The following is a 23,694-nucleotide window of genomic DNA, read 5'->3' as shown; positions in this document are numbered from 1 at the left end:
TGGATTTTTTTCAATAAAGGTTCATACCAAAGGAGATGATTGATTCTAACCTTTTAGTCACTTGGCGAGCATGGCAAGTACGCAATGAAGTGACTCATGATAACCCTATTTCTGTAATTGTGTGTTCTAAAAGATTTTTAGAAGGTATCAAACAACTTTTCCATGTAGCAACTCATCAACCAGTTGAAGCCACGATCAAAGGTAAGAAGCCGGTGTTCATCACTGGAAATCAGTTATCGAGTAAGAGAACTAAGATTCTTGATAAAACCTGGTGTAAGCCACATGATGGTTCGGTGAAATTAATGATAGATGGATCATTTCAGGAGGTGGATCAAACGGCTAGCATTGGTATGGTGTTAAGAGATTCTGGAGGTTTTTCAGTTTTGTCTTCGTGCGATCACCCGGCACCCGCGCGTATAGACTAGAGAGTGAGAAGCCTGGCTGAGTTCCAGTGTCTTGGATGGCCCGTCCCGGCCCGACGGGTAGAGTCCATGAAGCAGGATCGATGGTCACCACTTCCGACTCGGCCTACTACTCCTGCTCCCCTACGGCCATAAATAAAACGAAGCCAACATAACTTCGTGCCTACACAAGCACGTTTCCCACTTGGTTGTTTCCAGTAACTAAACCAAGCTGACATACATACTCCAGCTGCTCTTTAAGGTATGGGGTTGGCGACCATGTCCCGCAAGTACCATGTCGAGACCGTGCCCTTCACTAACCGCGCACACCTGGTGGCCCGCTCCCAACAAGCCGTTCGTCTCGACGCCGAGCTCTACTTCATCAATTTCAAGAACGAGCACGCCACCGTGATCCTGCCGAAAGACCATGTAAGAAGCGTCCGCGTCAATCGCATCCTCTCCAGGATCGTCGACGCCATCTTCTGCCCTCGCCTGACCAGCAGAACCCAGGAGCCTCTAGATTGGGCGGCTAGGCTCGACTGGGAAGCGGTCGTTCTCCGAGACAACGGCATCGGGGCAAGGTGCTGGGCCGATGCCGGAAAGATCCTAGTCCACACAGGAACGCTCGACCGTTTCACCGCCGACGAGGACATCGCGGTTATTCTTGCGCATGAGGTAACTGCTTACCTGAAATTTGCTTTGTGTTGATCATTGATACGTATTTCTAGTTGCACGCATTTTTAACTCGAGCTTGCATTATTTTGCGCATCCTGTGTGTAGGTGGGACATGTTATTGCAAGGCACTCATCTGACATAATAGAAAGGTTCGCGATTCGGAAGTGGTTTCCAACGTTCCTTTTGTTGCCACTCTACCGAAGGTTCGTTTTCTCACGGCTACTATCAGGGACGGAGCCAGGAATGAGATATAAGGGGGATAATCTTAGTATAAGGGGGGCAGAACTAGCTAAAATCACACAAATAAGAAACTGATATGCCTTGTGTTCAAAGGAAAATCATAAGCATGCCCCCCCCCCCCTCGTCCCACCTTGTCTCCATCCCTGCTACTAATTCCGCCCTAAACCTGCGCTCACTACAGGAATGGTGACAGATGCCGACGGCCAGAGTGTACGCCGACGGCTTTTTATCGGGGCCGTCGGCGTACGGCCTCGCCGGGGCAGCTCACGAACCCGACCGTCGGCGTACGAACACCGTCGGCGTAGAGGGAGGCTACGCCGAGGGCAGCCGTCGGCGTCACCTTGGCCCTCGGCGTAGCACCGGCATCGCCTCTGGCCCAGCCCGCGCCGTCGACGCCCGCTCACGGCGTCACTCAGACGCCGACGGCCACCCTCGGCATAGGGCATGGACACCCTATGCCGACGGCCACCCTCGGCATATAGTATTTTTTTATTTTTTTTTATTTTTTTCCCTCTCTCATATTACTTTATAATATGTTTCTATTATTTATTTACTAGTATGAATTATGTAGATGGCATATGTAGGTCCCATGCATGGGTGACGCTCTTCGCAGACGGGTCAACCGGAGCCACTAGGCCCAACATTTGCTATCGATGTACATATGGGTAGATCCGCGGGGTCCCCGCCCTACGGTTTCCCGAACCCTAACCCTAACTCTAACCCTAACTCTAACCCTAACTCTAACCCTAACCCTAACCCTAACTCTAGCCCTAACCCTAACCCTAGGGTTTCCACATACGACATTGCTAACTCTAACCCTAACCCTAACTCTAGCCCTAACCCTAACCCTAGGGTTTCCACATACATTGCTAACTCTAACCCTAACCTAACCCTAACTCTAACCCTAACCCTAGGGTTTCCACATACATTGCTAACCCTAACTATAACCCTAACTGCATCACTTGGTAAAACCCTAACCCTAGGGGTCCCGCCCTAGGGTTTCCCAAGAAATGCATCACCGGAGCGTCGAATTGTTGGAAAACTTGCTTCCGCCCCTAACATACATGTACAAGTGTGATGTAAGGTTTGGCTAACCTTGGATGTACCCGGCGTTGACGATTTCCGCATAATGGGCTACCAGTTGGTAAAATCCAGGATCTGTATGTGGAAACCCCCGTCATGGCTCGAACGGAGCCTATTTTATGGTAAAGTATGCCCAACCTATCGTTTCCATGTACATATGTCCTAAACAAAGAAAACTAAATAAAAAAGTCCACTGGTAAACCCTCGCACGGAGAAAGCTATAGGGGTAGATGTGTGGGGTCCCCGCCCTAGGGTTTTCCAAGTTACAGACCACCGGAGCGTGGGAATCGCCGGAAAACTTGTGTGTGTCCACATGGAATGCACAAAAGTGATTTGAGATGGTTCTATATCCAAGGCTACCCCCCGTGTGTGTCCGGCTTCTCGGACGGGGGTTCCTACACTTGGGCGATTCTCGCATGTATAGGGGGAACTCCTCGAGTTGAACCGGAGAGAAACTTGAGATCATATGTGATGATCCTTGTTTCCACATGTACCTATGACCTAACCAAGCTCAAATTGAGGCATATGCCCACCGGGGACCCCGATGGGATGCGGTCAAAGGGGTAGACCGCGCGGTCAACGTAACTAGGGTTTCGTCTGAAATCGAGCATCGGATGTAGGGAATGGCCCCAAAACTTGTGTGTGTCCACATGGAATGCACAAAAGTGATTTGAGATGGTTCTATATCCAAGGCTACCCCCTGTGTGTGTCCGGCTTCTCGGACGGGGGTTACTACACTTAGGCAGATTATGCATGTATAGGGGGAACTCCTCGGAGTTGAACCGGAGAGAAACTTGAGATCATATGTGATGATCCTTGTTTCCACATGTACCTATGACCTAACCAAGCTCAAATGGAGGCATATGCCCACCGGGGACCCCGATGGGATGCAATCAAAGGGGTAGACCGCGCGGTCAACGTAACTAGGGTTTCATCTGAAATCGAGCATCTGGATCTATGGAATGGCCCCAAAACTTGTGTGTGTCCACATGGAATGCACAAAAGTGATTTGAGATGGTTCTATATCCAAGGCTACCCCCCGGTGTGTCCGGCTTCTCGGACAGGGGGTTACTACACTTAGGCGCATTCCCGCATGTATGAGGGAACTCCTCGTGAGTTGAACCGGAGAGAAACTTGATATCATATGGGATGATCCTTGTTTCCACATGTACCTATGACCTAACCAAGCTCAAATGGAGGCATATGCCCACCGGGGACCCCCGATGGGATGCAGTCAAAGGGGTAGACCGCGCGGTCAACATAACTAGGGTTTCGTCGGAAATCGAGCATCGGATCTAGGGAATGGCCCCAAAACTTGTGTGTGTCCACATGGAATGCACAAAAGTGATTTGAGATGGTTTTATATCCAAGGCTACCCCTCAGTGTGTCCGGCTTCTGGACAGGGGGTTCCTACACTTGGGCAGTATTCCGCATGTATAGGGGGAACTCCCTCGTACGTGAACCGGAGAGAAACTTGATATCATATGGGATGATTTTTGTTTCCACATGTACCTATGACCTAACCAAGCTCAAATGGAGGCATATGCCCACCGGGGACCCCGATGGGATGCAGTCAAAGGGGTAGACCGCGCGGTCACCGTAACTAGGGTTTCGTCGTAAATCGAGCGTTGGATCTAGGGAATGGCCCCAAAACTTGTGTGTGTCCACATGGCATGCACAAAATTGATTTGAGATGGTTTTATATCCAAGGATACCCCCCGTGTGTGTCCGGCTTCTGGACAGGGGGTTCCTACACTTAGGCGTATTATGCATGTATAGGTGGAACTCCTCGAGTTGAACCGGAGAGAAACTTGATATCATATGGGATGATCCTTGTTTGCACATGTACCTATGACCTAACCAAGCTCAAATTGAGGCATATGCCCACCGGGGACCCCGATGGGATGCAATCAAAGGGGTAGACCGCGCGGTCAACGTAACTAGGGTTTCGTCTGAAATCGAGCATCGGATGTAGGGAATGGCCCCAAAACTTGTGTGTGTCCACATGGAATTCACAAAAGTGATTTGAGATGGTTCTATATCCAAGGCTACCCCCGTGTGTGTCCCGCTTCTGGACAGGGGGTTACTACACTTAGGCAGATTATGCATGTATAGGGGGGAACTCCCTCGGAGTTGAACCGGAGAGAAACTTGAGATCATATGTGATGATCCTTGTTTCCACATGTACCTATGACCTAACCAAGCTCAAATGGAGGCATATGCCCACCGGGGACCCCGATGGGATGCAGATCAAAGGGGTAGACCGCGCGGTCAACGTAACTAGGGTTTCATCTGAAATCGAGCATCGGATCTAGGGAATGGCCCCAAAACTTGTGTGTGTCCACATGGAATGCACAAAAGTGATTTGAGATGGTTCTATATCCAAGGCTACCCCCGTGTGTGTCCGGCTTCTGGACAGGGGGTTACTACACTTAGGCGGATTATGCATGTATAGGGGGAACTCCTCGGAGTTGAACCGGAGAGAAACTTGAGATCATATGTGATGATCCTTGTTTCCACATGTACCTATGACCTAACCAAGCTCAAATGGAGGCATATGCCCACCGGGGACCCCCGATGGGATGCAATCAAAGGGGTAGACCGCGCGGTCAACGTAACTAGGGTTTCGTCGAAATCGAGCATCGGATCTAGGGAATGGCCCCAAAACTTGTGTGTGTCCACATGGAATGCACAAAAGTGATTTGAGATGGTTTTATATCCAAGGCTACCCCTCAGTGTGTCCGGCTTCTGACAGGGGGTTCCTACACTTGGGCGATTCTCGCATGTATAGGGGAACTCCTCGTACGTGAACCGGAGAGAAACTTGATATCATATGGGATGATTTTTGTTTCCACATGTACCTATGACCTAACCAAGCTCAAATGGAGGCATATGCCCACCGGGGGACCCCCGATGGGATGCGATCAAAGGGGTAGACCGCGCGGTCAACGTAACTAGGGTTTCGTCGTAAATCGAGCGCTCGGATCTAGGGAATGGCCCCAAAACTTGTGTGTGTCCACATTGAATGCACAAAAGTGATTTGAGATGGTTTTATATCCAAGGCTACCCCCGGTGTGTCCCGGCTTCTGGACAGGGGGTTACTACACTTAGGCGCATTCCGCATGTATGGGGGGAACTCCCTCGGAGTTGAACCGGAGAGAAACTTGAGATCATATGTGATGATCCTTGTTTCCACATGTACCTATGACCTAACCAAGCTCAAATTGAGGCATATGCCCACCGGGGGACCCCCGATGGGATGCAGTCAAAGGGGTAGACCGCGCGGTCAACAGAACTAGGGTTTCGTCGGAAATCGAGCATCGGATCTAGGGAATGGCCCCAAAACTTGTGTGTGTCCACATGGAATGCACAAAAGTGATTTGATATGGTTCTATATCCAAGGCTACCCCTCAGTGTGTCCGGCTTCTGGACAGGGGGTTACTACACTTAGGCAGATTATGCATGTATAGGGGAACTCCCTGAGTTGAACCGGAGAGAAACTTGCGATCATATGTGATGATCCTTGTTTCCACATGTACCTATGACCTAACCAAGCTCAAATGGAGGCATATGCCCACCGGGGACCCCGATGGGATGCAATCAAAGGGGTAGACCGCGCGGTCAACTGTAACTAGGGTTTCATCTGAAATCGAGCATCGGATCTATGGAATGGCCCCAAAACTTGTGTGTGTCCACATGGAATGCACAAAAGTGATTTGAGATGGTTCTATATCCAAGGCTACCCCCGGTGTGTCCGGCTTCTGGACGAGGGGTTACTACACTTAGGCAGCATTCTCGCATGTATAGGGAACTCCTCGGAGTTGAACCGGAGAGAAACTTGATATCATATGGGATGATCCTTGTTTCCACATGTACCTATGACCTAACCAAGCTCAAATGGAGGCATATGCCCACCGGGGACCCCCGATGGGATGCAATCAAAGGGGTAGACCGCGCGGTCAACGTAACTAGGGTTTCGTCTGAAATCGAGCATCGGATCTAGGGAATGGCCCCAAAACTTGTGTGTGTCCACATGGAATGCACAAAAGTGATTTGAGATGGTTTTATATCCAAGGCTACCCCCAGGTGTGTCCGGCTTCTCGGACAGGGGGTTCCTACACTTGGGCGCATTCTCGCATGTATAGGGGGAACTCCCTCGTACGTGAACCGGAGAGAAACTTGATATCATATGGGATGATTTTTGTTTCCACATGTACCTATGACCTAACCAAGCTCAAATTGAGGCATATGCCCACCGGGGACCCCCGATGGGATGCGAGCCAAAGGGGTAGACCGCGCGGTCACCGTAACTAGGGTTTCGTCGTAAATCGAGCGTCGGATCTAGGGAATGGCCCCAAAACTTGTGTGTGTCCACATGGCATGCACAAAATTGATTTGAGATGGTTTTATATCCAAGGCTACTCCCTGTGTGTGTCCGGCTTCTGACAGGGGGTTCCTACACTTAGGCAGATTATGCATGTATAGGGGGAACTCCCTGAGTTGAACCGGAGAGAAACTTGATATCATATGGGATGATCCTTGTTTCCACGTGTACCTATGACCTAACCAAGCTCAAATGGAGGCATATGCCCACCGGGGACCCCGATGGGATGCGAGTCAAAGGGGTAGACCGCGCGGTCAACGTAACTAGGGTTTCGTCTGAAATCGAGCATCGGATCTAGGGAATGGCCCCAAAACTTGTGTGTGTCCACATGGAATGCACAAAAGTGATTTGAGATGGTTCTATATCCAAGGCTACCCCCGTGTGTGTCCGGCTTCTGGACAGGGGGTTACTACACTTAGGCAGCATTCCGCATGTATAGGGGGAACTCCCTCGGAGTTGAACCGGAGAGAAACTTGGGATCATATGTGATGATCCTTGTTTCCACATGTACCTATGACCTAACCAAGCTCAAATGGAGGCATATGCCCACCGGGGACCCCGATGGGATGCGATCAAAGGGGTAGACCGCGCGGTCAACAGTAACTAGGGTTTCATTGGAAATCGAGCATCGGATCAAGGGAATGGCCCCAAAACTTGTGTGTGTCCACATGGAATGCACAAAAGTGATTTGAGATGGTTTTATATCCAAGGCTACTCCCCTGTGTGTGTCCGGCTTCTGACAGGGGGTTCCTACACTTAGGCGGATTATGCATGTATAGGGGGAACTCCCTCGGAGTTGAACCGGAGAGAAACTTGATATCATATGGGATGATCCTTGTTTTATTTACTAGTATGCATTATGGAACTGCTTCGCGTCGGTGTCTACTCAGAAGAACCAAATAGCACATACAAGGAGAGTAATAGCACAAATTAATACAGGTAAATGCAATACGCAATATCATGCATGATGACATGGCAAGATGGTAGGTGCAAGCAAAATTAAGTGGGGTGCTCACAATTCACATGAAATGATAACACCCTCACATATAGTTTTAATTCAATTTGCAAGTTTTAATTTGGACAACTCATAGATGATGCCAAAGATGCATGACAATGTGATATTTGAATTCCTCTCACTTTTCTGATGCAAATAGATATAAAATTTGCTAAATTTGGAATTGTAGATAAAGAGTTATGAATTAAACAAGTTTGCATGTTGAATTCCCAAATTGAATTATTGTCAAATTTATTTGTTCAAAAGTTGAAACAAAGTTTATATTTGGGTAGATCATGTTTTTCGGAACAATTTGGATATAAACTTCGCCGAAATTGGATTTGTGAAAAAGCATTTGTAAAAGAAAAAGAAAAAATAGGAAATAAAAAAAAAAGGCTATGCCGACGGCTACCCTCGGCATACCCCTGGCCGTCGGCATAGCCCCTAGGGTTAGGACTTGAACGGGTCGAGCCGGACCCGTTCGAGCCGCCCCCAAACCTCACTGCCCTCCCCCAAACCCGCCCGTGCCGCCCTCCCCGCCGCCGCAGGCCCCTCCCCGCCGCCGCAGCCCCTCCCCGCCGCCACCCTCCTCCCCTCACCGCCCCCGCCGCCCTCCTCCCTCACCGCCCTCCTCCTCCCCTCACCGCCCGCCGCACGCCCTCCCCGCCGCCCGCCGCAGGCTCCGCCCCCGCCACCACCCTCCTCTCCCCGCCGTGCCGCCCCTCCTCCTCCCCTCACCGCCCGCCGCACGCCCCTCCCCGCCGCCCGCCGCAGCTCCGCCCCCGCCACCACCCTCCTCTCCCCGCCGTGCCGCCCCTCCTCCTCCCCTCACCGCCCTCTAGCCGGCCGCCCTCCTCTCCCCCGCCGTGCCGCCCTCCTCCTCTCCCCCGCCGTGCCGCCCTCCTCCTCTCCCCCGCTCGGCCCCTCTTCCCCGCATAGGTAAGCTAGGGTTAGCTCCCTGTCTTTTATTTTTCTATTTGCTTTAATTGTTGTAATAGAAATACAATACTGCTAATAGAAATAGAATAGTGAAAATAGTTGAAAGAAATAAAATAAAATTGATTTGAAATAGTAATAGAAATAGAATAGTGGAAATTTGGAAGAAAAAAATAGAAATGAAATCGAAATGTGTAGTAGAAATAGAAATGAATTTGTTTAATAATGGAAATAGAAATTCAAATGTGAATTTGTTCAAATGTGAATTTGTTCTAACAATGTAATTTTGTTTTGATTGAAACAAAAATAGGCCATGTGGTGACCGCCTCGTCATGAGCACCCCGACGTGACGATCCCAGATCTTGACGCACTTCTTGACGGTCGCCGACATCGACACTCCGTTGTTGAACGACTTCCTCTACAGCCGAGGGTGAGCTAAAACATCGCCCCCTTCTCCGCATTTTCTTATGTCACTAGATTCAATTTCCAAGTCAAGTTGCGTAACCTAGGTGTCACTTCCCGTCCGCGAGCGTTACGCGGATAAATATGCATTAGTGGTCCGCATATTTTGAACCGTAACGCTTGCGGCATTTACGGGACAGTCGGCGGATGCGTAGTTGTCTACGTTTTCCATGTTCTACTCCGGTCCGAGTCAGGATTTCGGCGGCGCCTCCCCGTTGTTCTCCGGATGCACATCCTCTCGGCTTTTTGCCGAGACGTGTATCGGGAGAGCAGCGGGGAGGTGCTGCCGAAATTCTGACTTGGACCGGGGTAGAGCATGGAGAACGTAGCCAACTACGGATCCGGCGGCTGCTAGGAGCCCACCTAGTAGAGATGTAGGTTGATGCATGCGTTTCGCCCGGTAAAATAAATAAAAATATGATGCATTTAATTTCCTATTTGATATAAATGCTATGTCCGTGGTTTGGCTCCCAATAAAGCGAGGATGGCTGATAATGGATGGATGTACAATGAGCGTGTTAGTGCGACCGAGAAAACAGATGAGTGGACAAGGAAGACCCATTTTCTAGTGAATGAGTTAGCGCGTGGTACAAAGGGGCTGGTTCGGGCACTTTGCCCCCGTGTTCGCCGCGTGAAGCGTCAACGTCGTGGGAAGGATGAAATGTATAGACACCTTCCGCAATATGGGTATATGCATGGGTACGTCACGGAAATCGACTTTGATGAGCGCGAACGTGACAGAGGTGAGGTGATGCGGCAACGGCTCAATGGCAATGCGTACGATGGAGTTAGAGACTTTCTAGATGATCTCGTCCATGCCGATGTCCCGGATTCGCCGCCAGAACCGGAGGCGCCGCCAGAACCGGAGGCGCCGCCGTAACCGGAGGAACCGCGAGCCAACCGCGAAGGCCTTCTATGATATGATTGCCGCGGCTAAGAGGCCTCCGTACGAGGGCGCCGCGATTTCTCGCCTCGATGCCATCTCCCAATGTCTAGCCGACAAGACCCGGTACAACACCACCCGTGAGGGCTTTGAAGCAAGTCTCGAAAACAACCGGTAACATGTTGCCCAAAGATCATTGTCCGCCTCAAAGCTCGCACGCGACGAGGAGAATTATGAAGGACCTCAACATGGATTATCAAAGGATAGACCGTTGTCCGAAAGGCTGCGTTCTATTTTGGAGACAAGATGCGGAGGACAAGTATTGTCCCATCCGTAAGCGGTCTAGGTATGAAGAGGTAACGGGAAAGGATGGTCGGTGAGGCAGTCAAGCACCGCAAAGTCGATTCTTCGATATCTCCCATTCATAAAAAGAATCCAGCGGCTTTACATGCACGAGGAGACAGCCAAACGGATGACGTGGCACAAGTATGGGAAGAGATTCGTGGACGAAAACAACAAGTTGAAGATGGGACATCCATCCGATGGTACGGCATGGAAGAACTTCGATACAAAACACCGCCTTAAGGCAGCCGAGGCTCGGAATGTCGAATTGCGATAGCAACAGGATGGCTTCAATCCATATGGTATGTCCACCGCCAATTACGCTTGCTGGCCCGTGTTTGTTATTCCGCTCAATCTCCCTCCCGGAGTCCTAATGACGAGGAAGACCATGTTTCGTCGGCCGATCATTCCAGTGCCCTCATTACCCGGGGAAGAATTTGAGTGTCTACATGCAGCCGATTGTGGAAGATTTGAACCACTCTTGGCACCACGGGACATTGACGTACGACCGAGCATCGAAGACAAACTTCGCATGAGAGTTTGGTTGCAGCATACCATGCATGACATGCCCGGGTACGCCCTAACATGTGGATGGTGTACAGCTGGTAAGTGGCCATGCCCGAGTGTGCAGCATCGGCTTGAGTTCCTTTGGCTATAGAAGGGTCGCAAGTATGTTGCGTTTGACACGAATCGACAGCTCCTCAAAAGGAGGCATCCGTTTAGAGAAGACAAAAAGAACTTCAAGAAGGGCAAAGTTGTGCATGAAAAAAAGATGTGCCGAAGTTTGATGGTACACTTGTTGAAGCCGAGCTACGTGCTCTCGTGCCGCAGCGACGCCTAACCGGCCATCAATTTGAGGGATATGGTGTAACGCACAACCGGACTCACGAGGCGGCTTTAACGAAGCTCGAGTATTACAAGGACCTCGAACTTCCGCATAACATCGATGTGATGCACACCGTAAAGAATGTCGCGGAGTCCGTTCTTTCACACATGCCTGAACATTCCCGGAAGTCAAAGGATAATGTCAAGGCTAGAGTCGATATTGAGATCCTCTCGTGATAGGGAAAATTACACATGAAGCGTCCTATTGGCCGTCAAAAGAATTGGTTCAAGCCGCATGCCAACTTCTGCCTTGATTCCATCCAAAAGAAGGAGGCATTCGCGTGGCTCAAATACGTCGTGATGTTCCCGGATGGTTATTGCTCGAATATGAGTAAGGGAGTTAATCTTTCGACGGGAAAAGTCACCGGGCTCAAGAGTCACGACTATCATATATGGATTCAGCGGCTCATGCCGGTGATGCTTCGAGGGTATATCCCCGAGAAAGTCCGGCGAGTGCTTGCGCAGCTTGAGCCATTTCTTCCGCACGCTCCGTGCTAAGCGTATATGTCCCGAGGTTATTGCAAAGCTACAACATACAAGTGCCGGAGTTGCTATGCAATTTGGAGATGATATTTCCGCCGAGCTTCTTACTCCGATGGCACATCTCATTGTGCACCTCGCCAACGAGGCACTCTTGGGTGGTCCGGTGCAGCTCGTTGGCGCTCCGTATTGAGAGAGAGTTTAAGTACATTCGAAAGATAACCGGAAACAAGGCCAAGATTGAAGCATGCATAGCTGAGGCAATATGCCTTCGGGAGATGGCAGATGCCGCGACAACGTACTATCCCGATGATGTTCCCACTCAAGCATAACCCGGTCACTCGTTACAATGTCGACGTGCCCGAGAATGACCCTCAAGCTAAAACTATTCCAATTCCCTATGGCAAGGCTGGTAAAGGAACAAAATATAAATTGGAGAACGAAGAGAAGGATTGTATAATGCTATATGTGCTTATGAACATGGAGGAAGTGATCCCATTCGTAAGGTAAAATGGTGAACAAATTACTTTGCAGACTAGTAACCTCGTCTCGGTCTAATGCTTATTTTCTCCTTTCAGCTAATTCACTGGATGAAATGTGGCCGTATGATGAATTGCCCGAAACCTCGGAGATGGACACTCTACCGAAAGACGGTGCTCCCGGAATTAATAAAAACTTTGTGACATGGTTCATGGAAAAAGTAATTTCTAACCTTTCCTCTTACATTGCAACACGTGACTTGTCCCTCTTATTACACGTAACTAATGCACACAACAAATTTGAAATGTTCTTGTAGGGCCGTGAGAGAAACGTTGATATGATAGATGAGTTGAAATGTGTTTCCCAAGGTTGTAGCCGTGAGGTGACCAAGTATGAGAAGTATGATGTGAATGGGTTTCGCTTCCACACGTAGACGCACCGTAAGGGCCGGCGAATCCCAAAACGATAAATACCGGGGTCTTCACCAAAGGAGCCAACAAGTTTGATTACTACTGAAGGTTACAAAGTGTATACGAGTTGACATTCAATCGTACGAACGTGCAACTCAATATCGTCGTGTTCAAGTGTCATTGGTTCGACCCAATAGGTGGACAGAGAAGTGATAAGTCCATTGGGTTAGTTGAAGTTAAGCCTTCAACCACCTATAGCGGAGCCGATGTCTTTATTGTGGCTCACCAAGCCAAGCAAGTTTATTATTTGCCCTACCCATGCCGAAAGCGGAACTCAAGGGTTGGGAAGTCGTCTTCCGTGTATCGCCACATGGTAACCTACCGATTCCCTCCGAGGATGATTACAACAACATTGACCCCGTGACATACGAGGGGATTTTCTATCAAGAGGAACAGGACTTCGGGGAATATATTTTAGAACCGTTTGTTCAAGAGGACCCGGGAACGATGCGTAAACTCGTGGTGAGTCGATGGTGGATCTAAAGGACATATCTATGCTCGAGAAGTTACTTGAGGCGAATGACAATTATGATGAGCCTCCACCCGTCGACCCTTCAACTTTGTACTCACAAGATAGTGATAGTGATAGTGGGCCGTAGAAAGAGAAAGAGAAAGAGATGGAGTATGAGAGTGAGCATGAGAGCGATGATGGCTGGTGAGGGTCTTTTATTCTTAGTATTTATTATGTCAACATGCTTCTTAATTGCATTGTGCCTTTTATTCTTAGTATCTTCATTTTATTATGTCAACATGCTTCTTAATTGCATTGTGCCTTTTATTCTTAGTATCTTCATTTTATTATGTCAACATGCTTCTTAATTGCATTGTGCCTTTTATTCTTAGTATCTTCATATAATATGTCTTTGTGCTTAACTGTTTTATTCTTCTCAATGCGGTGACTCGGACAATATGAGCAGCGGCAAGGCGACTCCGAGAGCTTGCTTAAGACGCCGGCGCAGGTGAAGAGGAATATTCCTAGACCCACTAGACGGAGTGATCGAGCCCCGGTGCAAAATCCGCGTTACGCCGATGGTACCGATGGAGGACGAGGTCGAGGAGGACGAGGTGGAGGTCGAGGACGAGGACGAGGAGGACGAGGTGGAGGACGAGGTGGCGGCGGGGTACACATGGACTTTGACGAGCCACCCTCCGCTTCGGCGACGTGGCTCTCGAGTTGTACCTAGAGGGTCCGTCTAGTGGGGAGGTGGAGATGGAGACGGAGTCTACACACGAGTCGGACTCTAGGGCTGAGTTGGAGGTGATGGAGGATGGGGGTGCGCCGAAGCCCTTGAAGCTTCGTGGAGAAGCTAGAGTCCCCGATGCGAGGAAGGAGCCGAAGACCCATGATGACAAGGCCCTTATCATTCCTTCGAGCGATGAGTAAGTGTACTACTTCAGAAATTTCGAACATGTATTTTCATCTTGGGCATAATAAACAATTTGGCATGTGTACTAATGTGTGATTTATTTGCAAGAATCGGACATGGGATGCCAAGCCCCCCGCATGCCTAACAGCCTTGCTTGGGGCTCGATTAAGAAGTTCGGCCCGGCAGATACACTCCCCTTAGCACGGTCCCCGGTGGCCCGACGAAGCTAGCCACTACTTGGGCGGACTATGAGGATGCCCTCGCCGTAGGCTTCGCGACGACCGCTGAGGCCGTGACCACCAAGTTCTGGGTAAGGCATATATTTCTCGAGCACCGTTCATAGTTGATGACCCTAATGTGCTAACTCATGACTTTCACAACTGATTTATGCATGATTGAAGTGCTTCTATCGTGTGGACCCGGAGCATGACACGCAGGCGCGTCTCACTTTGCGTGGCGCTTGCGAGAGGTTGACACCGCAGCAGCAGGTACAACCAAAAGTTCACCGCCGCTAGTGCCTTCCGGGCTAACAAGGGTAAGAGGGTCAAGAAGGAGTACTATGTTGGTAACGAGCCTACGGACGAATGGGCAATGACCATTGAGGAGTACATGTCGGTGAGTAAAATGTCAATGAGATTCTACATTGCTGCTAAGTTTTCATTGAATTATCTTGAGCTCGGCATTGCGTTTTCAGGTTTGTCCGGAGTGGGCCGAGCAGCATAGGGAGGCATGGGAGGAGCTGATTAGGGCGAGGTGGCTCGTGCAGGACGAGGAGTTTGCAGCCGTGTCGAGGCGTAACATGGAGAACCGAGGCACCGGTGGCACACACTGCGCGGGAAACCGCGACTACACCCGCTTCAAGGGGAAAAAGGTATGTATATACATGGAACGACCTTCATTCATTTCCCGCCATGTCTCATTTGTGGTACGCTTAACTTTTCTTTTCGCGATGCAGGTGGCCGAGGCACCACCTGGGGTGGTGCTTCATGATGCCCAGATATATGACATGATGCGGACGAAGCGAAGCCCAATCCCGCATTGCCTCAGCCACGTACTACGGCAATGCCAAGGCCGCCAAGGAGGACTCACCGCGACATGGTCAAGTCTCGTCACCCCGAGGTGGATGACCCCTTGAGCATTCCGGTCGACGAGGAGTCGTTGGTCCTGTCGGGGCACGGGCGTCCGCATGGCCGTTTCCCTTGGATGAATAAGGCGGTCAAGCCTACCCACTCCACGAGCTACACGCGCCTCAAGCATACCCTCACCGCCGACGGCCCCCAGCCTCGTCCACGGCCTGCTCGTCCACCCGCCTACGATGTAAGTTTTCCTCATTTTCATCCTCTTTCCGGTTTTCCTTCCTACATGGCTAAGTGTTTACGAGATTCATTGTTTCTGAAATTGTAGCCCGAGTTCGAGGCGGCCTTCGAAGCCCGTAATGAAGCTTATCAGCAGGCCGCCCGCTGAATAGGCAGTAATACGGCCTACATGGCGTATATAGGAGTAAGTCTGAATCTTTCTTCTCGCGCAAGTAGATGACAAGTCTCGGCTTGATGCTTTATTTCTGCAAAGCCTAACTTGTAACCTATCTTGCAGAAATGATGATCTCTATGTCTATCGGTACACCGCCACCGGATCGAGTTACCGTGGCGGGGGACATGCCTATCATGCCATCGAGGGCAGCTTTCGCCGCGACTTACTACGGATCCACACCGGAGGTAAGTTCTTTGCCAAACCGGTAGTTACCACTTTCCTTTGCCTCGCAAGTTGCTAACATGTAGGGAACACGTAGGGAACGGGATGGTCCGGGAACCAGGCATCGCCGGGTGGGCGCGAGGTCACACCGGTTCATGAAGGTGGTCGGTCTCCCGGGCGTTCTGCCGGTGCCTCTCCGTCGACTACTCCTCGGGACTACTCCCGGTGCCTCTCCGTCGACTTCTCCCCGGGCGTGCTACCGGTCCTTCTCCAGGTGGTTCTTCCGCAGCTTCTACCGGAGCGAAACCCCGGGGTGCTCGTTTCGCCAACGATGTGGGCGGACACACCCCGCCCGGGTCCTTCCTCCGCTAGTCGAGCACCGGGCTTCTTGCTTGCCATCATTTGCTACCTACTACTATGTATTGGATGACATGGCACTCTCCTCTTGTATGCTACTACATGCACCATGTATGCTACTATGTGGATTTCATGCTATTTATGTGAATTATGGTGATTTTGGATGAATTTGGATGTATTTGTATGCTACTATGTGGATTTCATGCTATTTACGTGAATTATGACGAATTTGGATGAATTTGGTCGATTATATGATATTTATGTGAATTTGGTGGATTATATGAACTGGAACTGAACTGGATTGCACTGGAACCGGAACTGGAAAACGAAAAAAAATTAAACAGGTCTATATGCCGAGGGGGTTGCCGTCGGCATAGACCCCGCATAGACCATTTGGTCAGGTCTATGCCGAGGGGTTGCCCTCGGCGTAGGAGATGAGCCTCGGCAGGCGCGCCACGTGTCCCATGCATGCACGTGCATATGCCGAGGGGGTTGCCCTCGGCGTACACGCACAGGTGGCGCCGCCAGCTTGTGCCACGTCGCCTCGTTGGTCACCGGAAACCTGCTGTACGCCGAGGGGGTTGCCGTCGGCGTATGCCGATGCGCCGGCAACGGCGACGTCCCGCCGCCAGGAGACGCCGAGGGCAGCGACGCCGAGGGGCCCGGCGGGCCGTCGGCGTAGGTCGCGTACGCCGAGGGTCAACCATACGCCGACGGCGAGGCTGGCTACGCCGAGGGACCTAGACGCCGAGGGTCTACGCCGAGGGCTGCTGTCGGCGTAGCCTACGCCGAGGGCCAGGCGTGGCTACGCCGAGGGCAGCCGGCCGTCGGCGTATGCGGCGATTCCTGTAGTGGCTTCAATACTTACAAAATTCCGGATCCAATCTTCAATACGATTTTTGGTTGTGATGATATGTCTAGAGTACTAAATCTCGCACTGCGCCATAAGCATGTAGTTAATGGTGATTATGCTAATTGTGCAGGGCTGAGATAGAGGCAGACTACATTGGAATAATACTACTCGCGGCTTCTGGTTTCGATCCACACATAGCCCATCATTTTTTTGAGAAGCTCAAAAGGCTAGCAAGTAAATGCATGTTCAACAATATAGTCTATTTGCTCGCACTCTCTACTCATCCATCCCCGAAGAAAAGATCACAGCTTTTGTCGCGGCCTAAGGTCATGGAGAAAGCGATGGGATTATACACACAAGTAACTAGCACTGGCCAAGGTCCTAACAAGGCTTACTTACCCGATCTTAAGCTATAGGATTCCAAACTTATTGTTATTTTTGTACATGGGACAGATGAATGTGATGTAACTTGTAAGCATTAAATTAAAATGGAACATTTACTCATTCAATTATAAAAAAAAGTTCGTTTATTGGTGGCAAATTGTATGAAAGAAATTGATCAAAAGGTATGTAATGTGATATGCGTTGCACATATAAAATGTTTATATATGTAGTTAAATTATTATTTGGGCATTGCAATAACGGAAATCAGTAAGATGCACCGAGGTACACGCATATGCTCCTGGTTGAGTTTTTCTCATTACCGTGCTTCATAAAATTGTAAAATGGGTTGTGATCACAAACTATCTGTGGACTGGAGAACCTGGAAATTTGCCTCTGATAATATGTCCATTGATGCGCTCCACACACACACAAATAAAAAATCACACGCTGTGTTTTACACACATTGTTATTTTCTCCTTTTCTCAGTATAGAACAATCGATAATGTTTCGAGAAAGCGGTTGACAGGCAGAGTGAATGATGTGGTCATAAACGTACTATAGAAACGATGAACCCTGCATGATGGACCGTGCTATCTAGGGCACGTGCCTTAGAAAGCCATCCGCACGGCGCCGAAACCCACTAAGCTAGGAGCAGAAGTCCTGTTCCATGCATGTAGCCAATAAGTTCATCAAAGAAAGGAAAAAAAAAGACTGAATTCGATCCATCTCCTCCCTTTTCTTTAAACCAAGAGCTACTCCTCCCTTTTCTTTTTTGATTTCATTTCAATACGATTTCGTTTGTGTTCATGTTTTCAATTTAGAACCCCACGGAAGTGAATAGAAAAAAGCAAAATACCCCTGTGATACGCCTTCCTTTACCTATTTCTAGATAGATTGATGTTCAATGGAGGGAAACTTGCCATTCCTTCTTTCCTTTGAAATTGTACATGTTTTTTATTCTTAACTAATTGTATCCTTTTTGTTCCCATCGAGCTTTCTTGCCTAGTGACTAAGGATTTTCACACTTGTTGTGTCTAGGCTGCTAAGATTTGATCATAAAACACTAACAGAAGTGTCAAAAAATGGTTTATCTTTTAGATTGTAATTCTAAATCAAAGTCAGTTTTCATGGTTATTTTGTTGTGACCGAATTTTATAAATTAGATCAATGTTGGTATGTTTTGATGACTTTTCTCAAGTCATTAGTTGCAAAGTGAAGCAATTAAATGCAAGAATTAAAATAGCGCGCTATTTCTTCATTAATAGCACGCTATAGTATATTTGGAGGGTCCACGCTAAATTTTAGTAATTTTGCACGCTATGGCGCTATTTGTGAAATAACATGCTATATCGAGCTAAAACTTCATAGCGTTAGCTCGCTATTTTTCAAGCTAAGTTGCTTTCACTTTTTCATGGTGATAAACTGCAATCTGTTGGTTACTTTTCTAGATTAGAACATAATATCGCTAATGTTGATGACTCTTAATAAATAATTTATACTATATTGTTACCTTGTTGAATGCTGATGTAGCCTTCTCGAAAATTGAAGATCTATTTGTTGTATGTAATTATGTATGTATGATTAAGTAATTTTTGGACTAAATATCCAACCTTTTTAGCGAAATCCTTTATTTTTAGGCTATATTTGGTATTTTTCAAAACGTTATTTGAAAAATAGCACGCAATTAGCACGATATAGCGTCCATAGGTTTAAAAAAGGCTGACGCTATTTTATTTAGCACGCTATTTTAAATCTTAATTAAATGTGTCTTTTATGCCAATGTCGGACACAGGCAACGTGAAATGTGCGTTGCCGATTGCCGATGTGGCTTGTCGACGGCGGCACCCTTATTGGTTTGTTGTGTACTAATGTAAAACTTTGAATAAAAGCAAGTGTTAGTGTTGTCCAGTTCCAAATTGTTAAACGAGGTGCGCCTTTTACAGTAGCGAAGCTTGGGCACCCATCAATGAGGGTTCATGAATTTTTTTGTGTGCATGGCACCTACGATTCGAACACGAAGGGGATACATGATCCAAAGTCGGACAGCCTGCATCTAGAAAGACTGCAGTACTCCCTCCATTTCCTTTTAATCGACTATCATTTAATACAACGAGTAGTAATTAAAAATGTTTTTTTCGATACACGGCTAATTTATTTATAAAAAGTAAAGAGTATAGTAATATTTTAAGTTTACAGTCACGGATCAGACAAGGTTGATACATGAATCAACCAAAAAAAGGCTAGGCACATAAACAAGCTATCCATTGTCTATCATATTAATGTGATACCACCCAATAACCTGGAAATAGAAGTCATGTGCAACCATCAGCAGCCGGTTGCATCTAGTAACCATATCCTCCCGCTGATCCTTCGGGAGGAGAAAAGTTCATAGTTGGATAAAGTGCGTAGCCCGGCGAATAACCTGCAAAAAATTAGTTCCCTTCTATTTATTAAAAATAATATCATTTCGGCATCTCCAAATAGACCAACACAGAGCTGAAGCTCCAATACGAATTCTGGCTTTATGTTCCTTCCGCACCCCATTTAACCAGTTGCCAAAAATATTAGTAATATTAGACGGGGGAGGTATGTTGTATGCAAAATAGACCATGCGCCATACTATTTTAGCAAAAGGACATGCAAGAAACAAATGCTGAATGGTTTCACTAGTCACAAAAACAACACTTTTGACATCCATTCCACTTACGCTTAGCCAAATTGTCCTTAGTTAGAAGCACCTTATTGTTTAGAAACCACATAAAAAAACTTCAAGGGGATTTTCAGCTTCCATAGATATTTACGAAAAAACCGTAGTATGTCCATTCGTGTAATCCAAATAAATAGATTTAATCGAAAACAAACCAGAGTCAGTAAGTTTCCACACAAACTTATCTGGCTCAGTAGTTAAGTTTACATTAATTAACAGTTGACATAAATGTAACAATGCATTCCATTTATGATCATTTAAACCCCTCCGAAAGCAAATATTAAGCGGAGTTTGCGCTAATACCGTCGATACATTCTTATGTTGCACGATGTTATAAAGAGAGGGGTACTGCTGCTGCTCAGTAATTAAAAATGTACCTGCATAAGGTATTGTCCACGCATAGGAAGAGAAAGTTGTAGCAAGAACCTTTACAGTTTGAGACGACTGCTGTTTAATGGATTGGAGAGCGGATAAAGACAGCCTTTATTTTCCTCTATACTTCCGGAAAATGTAAGATACATGACACTTGACGAATGAGAAAGAATTACATAGCATCTGAGGAGTATCCAGTCACATTTAATTACTTCTGTCTGCCACAATTGCACTGCAGCTCAGGGTGAGTAACAACTACCAGGCCCAACATAACATACAGTAGCCCAACCTGAGCTCACACAAGTTGTAATAACAAGTGAAAAAAAAAGTGCTGGTCGTTCATTTGAGAAGAGATCTTGCAAAGTGTTCCCTAGCTGTGGCCAGAGCTTGAGATATCGTCTGCAGAGAACAAACAGACAATGCATGAGAAGTAACGTGGCAATAACTCACAGAGGATTGCGCGGGGATGGAGGTGCAGAAACTTACCTGCTCAGAGAAAGGGACTGAACCGTCGGCAGCATTGGTCGCAACCTTACCAGCGATGGTGTTTGCATCTGTCTCAAGAATTATGCTGCGCAAGTACAGAAACGATTGCATAGTTTCAGAATATTTGCAACAATTTGGAAGGCACATGCACTGGCTACAGAGATGGGCCTAAAGCTATCTCCGCCAACAAGTGAAATTTGAAGTGCTCATTCTAGCAAAAACTCCATGAGAGATCCAGAAAAACGAACACAAAGCCAAGTCAAAAGGAAATACTTCATCATAAATTAAGTGAGTCAGATTTGTCTAGATTCGCATGTCTCTAGATGCTTTAGTGTGTAGATACATGTGAATCTAGACAAATCCGAGTCACTTAATTTGGGACGGAGGGAATAATACTCTATGATAATGGTGCAGCATCATGTTCAAATAGCGCAAGAGTAAAATGCCCAACAACACTTTCATCTAAGCAGAAGACTCTGAAACAGCAGAAGATAGAAAGTTAGCATAGATCACAGGGAATCCTTACCCGCCATCAATAATCTCATCAATGCAGAGAAGTATCAAGTCCAAGTTCTCAAGTGCAGTCCTCTTCTCAACATCACCCCTGAAGCACAGAAAGTTGCACCCTGAACCAGCTGCCTTGCAAATATACCAGTTCATGCAGTAACACTAGAACAAGTATACTACCTAAGTAGAAGACCAACAGAATCAGCAAAACCCTGTAGTACATTTGATATGATGAGCTCATTCTCGTCATCTCCGGCAGTGACGAAAAAGTGAAGGTCGTGCACAAACTTGTAGACGATAATATAGCCATCAAGTAATGTTATCTCAGCTGCATAGTAATAACATAGGTGTCAAAGGTAAATCCAATTTAAGGTTAGACAACAAAATAGTTGATACTGTTGGACATAAGTACGTAATGAACATAAACCTGAAACTTCTCATTCATCCAATAATAAGCATTTCACGGTCATTGAAAACTCAGGCTTCCTCAATGCAACTAATACTATTTGCTAGCAACAGTAAACTAAAATGATTTGTTTATGAAATACTTCCAGTTAGGCTAATAGCCCTTGTTTGACTTACATGAGATCTAAGTACATAACATAAACCAGCGAAGTGTTGAATAATTGTCAACAAAATCAAACAGGCTGCTCCTACCAAATAGCTTAGAAACCATAAAAGGAATATTCACGGTTTAATTTACCATCAAGGAACCAAGCATCTTAGGGAGTATAACTTCATTATACATTAATAGTGGAGTTCAACTTAAATCCCGAGATAGATAAGTGTGTAATTGCATCTAAGATCTCAAATATGAAGCTTAATGGCACACTCAACTAATTTTGTGAATTACAATCTATGCCTAATGGTGTGAAGTTGCATAAGCAACTACATGCATTAATACCTGTGGTACGAAATGGTATGGCAGGAATTCAAATGCTACACACTGTGAATGAATTACCTTCAGAGCGTGCATTTGTCTTCAAAGTTTTAGTGAAAACAGACTTTTCAAAGGTCAACCTTGATGCATTACTTGGCCAATCATCTGAGAAGTACTTCACGGCAACACGCTTCCCCTCTGAGTCAAGTAGCAAAATGTTCTTCACAGAAGGGCAAGACGCCTGCGTAAACGTAATGTATCAGTATAGATAGTCAGATAATGTGTGATATGTCAGCAACCAACATTTTACTTGGCAGATTGCAAGCTAAGCATCACATGGTATTTTCTTTCTTTACATTTTAGCAATTTAGCATCAAGCTGTCGACTCTAGCTGCGGTTTCAAAATGAAAAATCCTAAATTATGATACATGAACTGAGATGGATCAACTGGGAAAGGCCGCTGCTACTCTACGTAGAATGGATAAGCTTTACAGAAAGGAATGTGTTAATCATAAATCGTAATCTAATTTTCTTCATTTCTGCACGGTTAATATTTCTATCTGGCTAATCGATCGATCAGGCATTGGGACCCAAATTTAATAGCACAAGATCACCCTCGGTACATCGAATGCGCCATTCGAAGGTAAATACATAGTCAGGATCAGAATATATGTTAACGGCAGCAGGGAAAGAATCTTCGGACCTTGGAGAATTCCCCCATGGCCTCCTCTCCACCTCCCCAGCTCCTTCCAAGCTCTTTTTCCTGCCGAAAAGAGAAACGCGCCCAGAGAGGTAAGATCAGCAGCAACACGGATCCGACCGCCCCGTTCTCGACAGATCCGGGCAAAAAAGCAAAGCAACGAAAATTCTCGAGATGGCTGCCAGACGCGCGGATCATACGTAGCGAACGCGCGCGTCGGATCGATCGTAGCGAATTCTCGAAGATGGGGGTTCGAGAGATCTAGGGAGGAAGAGTTTACCTGGGAGATTTCAGAGAGTCCGAGTAGGAGAGTGGGAAAGCTCTGGTTTGTTGGTGCCCGCGAGATCTGAGATGCAACAGCCGAGTTTAGAGAAAGGCAAGTGATTAGGCGAACGGAAATGGACGAGTTTGTTGCTTGATTTAATAACTACTACAAAAGCCTCCAACAGGCCCGCTTGGCCCGGCCCAATTGCCTTCGTTGGATTTTTTTTTTAGCGCAAAAAAAAAAGTTACATGAAGCAACATATGTGGAAACTAAAAGATAAATCGGGATAAAGTGATTGTCCTGAATTTACAGATAAAATCCCCAGATAAAATCCTAAATGATCGAAAAATACAAAACAATCCCTAGGGTTTGATGCAACCACCGTAGCCAGCGGCCGCCGCCCAACTCT

The 23,694-nt window shown here is 47.3% G+C and overlaps 1 protein-coding gene across 1 annotated transcript; it reads right to left on the bottom strand.

Annotated features, from left to right (window-relative positions):
- Nucleotides 1-20,534: 20,534 nt before the first annotated feature.
- On the bottom strand, nt 20,535-23,402 carry LOC124652563 (coatomer subunit zeta-2). The gene is made up of 7 exons (XM_047191601.1): nt 23,301-23,402; nt 23,024-23,083; nt 22,402-22,561; nt 21,621-21,768; nt 21,460-21,537; nt 20,934-21,018; nt 20,535-20,846 (listed from the first exon to the last, which is right to left on the bottom strand). The coding sequence occupies exons 2-7, from the start codon at nt 23,039-23,041 to the stop codon at nt 20,787-20,789; spliced, it is 549 nt and encodes a 182-aa protein (XP_047047557.1). The 5' UTR covers nt 23,042-23,083; nt 23,301-23,402; the 3' UTR covers nt 20,535-20,786.
- Between the last annotated feature and the right edge of the window lie 292 nt (nt 23,403-23,694).

The sequence above is a fragment of the Lolium rigidum genome, chromosome 5, assembly GCF_022539505.1.
Source record: "Lolium rigidum isolate FL_2022 chromosome 5, APGP_CSIRO_Lrig_0.1, whole genome shotgun sequence".
NCBI lineage: Eukaryota > Viridiplantae > Streptophyta > Magnoliopsida > Poales > Poaceae > Lolium > Lolium rigidum.
This window is presented reverse-complemented; position numbering and strand designations above follow the sequence as displayed.

Bases quoted from the DNA above. Each gene is read 5' to 3' on its own strand.
- LOC124652563 (XM_047191601.1), bottom strand. The intron at 21,538-21,620 runs GTAGTATACTTG...TCTGTGCTTCAG, and splicing joins TCTGTTGGTCTTCTACTTAG to GGGTGATGTTGAGAAGAGGA. The intron at 20,847-20,933 runs GTAAGTTTCTGC...TGTTCTCTGCAG, and splicing joins CAGTCCCTTTCTCTGAGCAG to ACGATATCTCAAGCTCTGGC.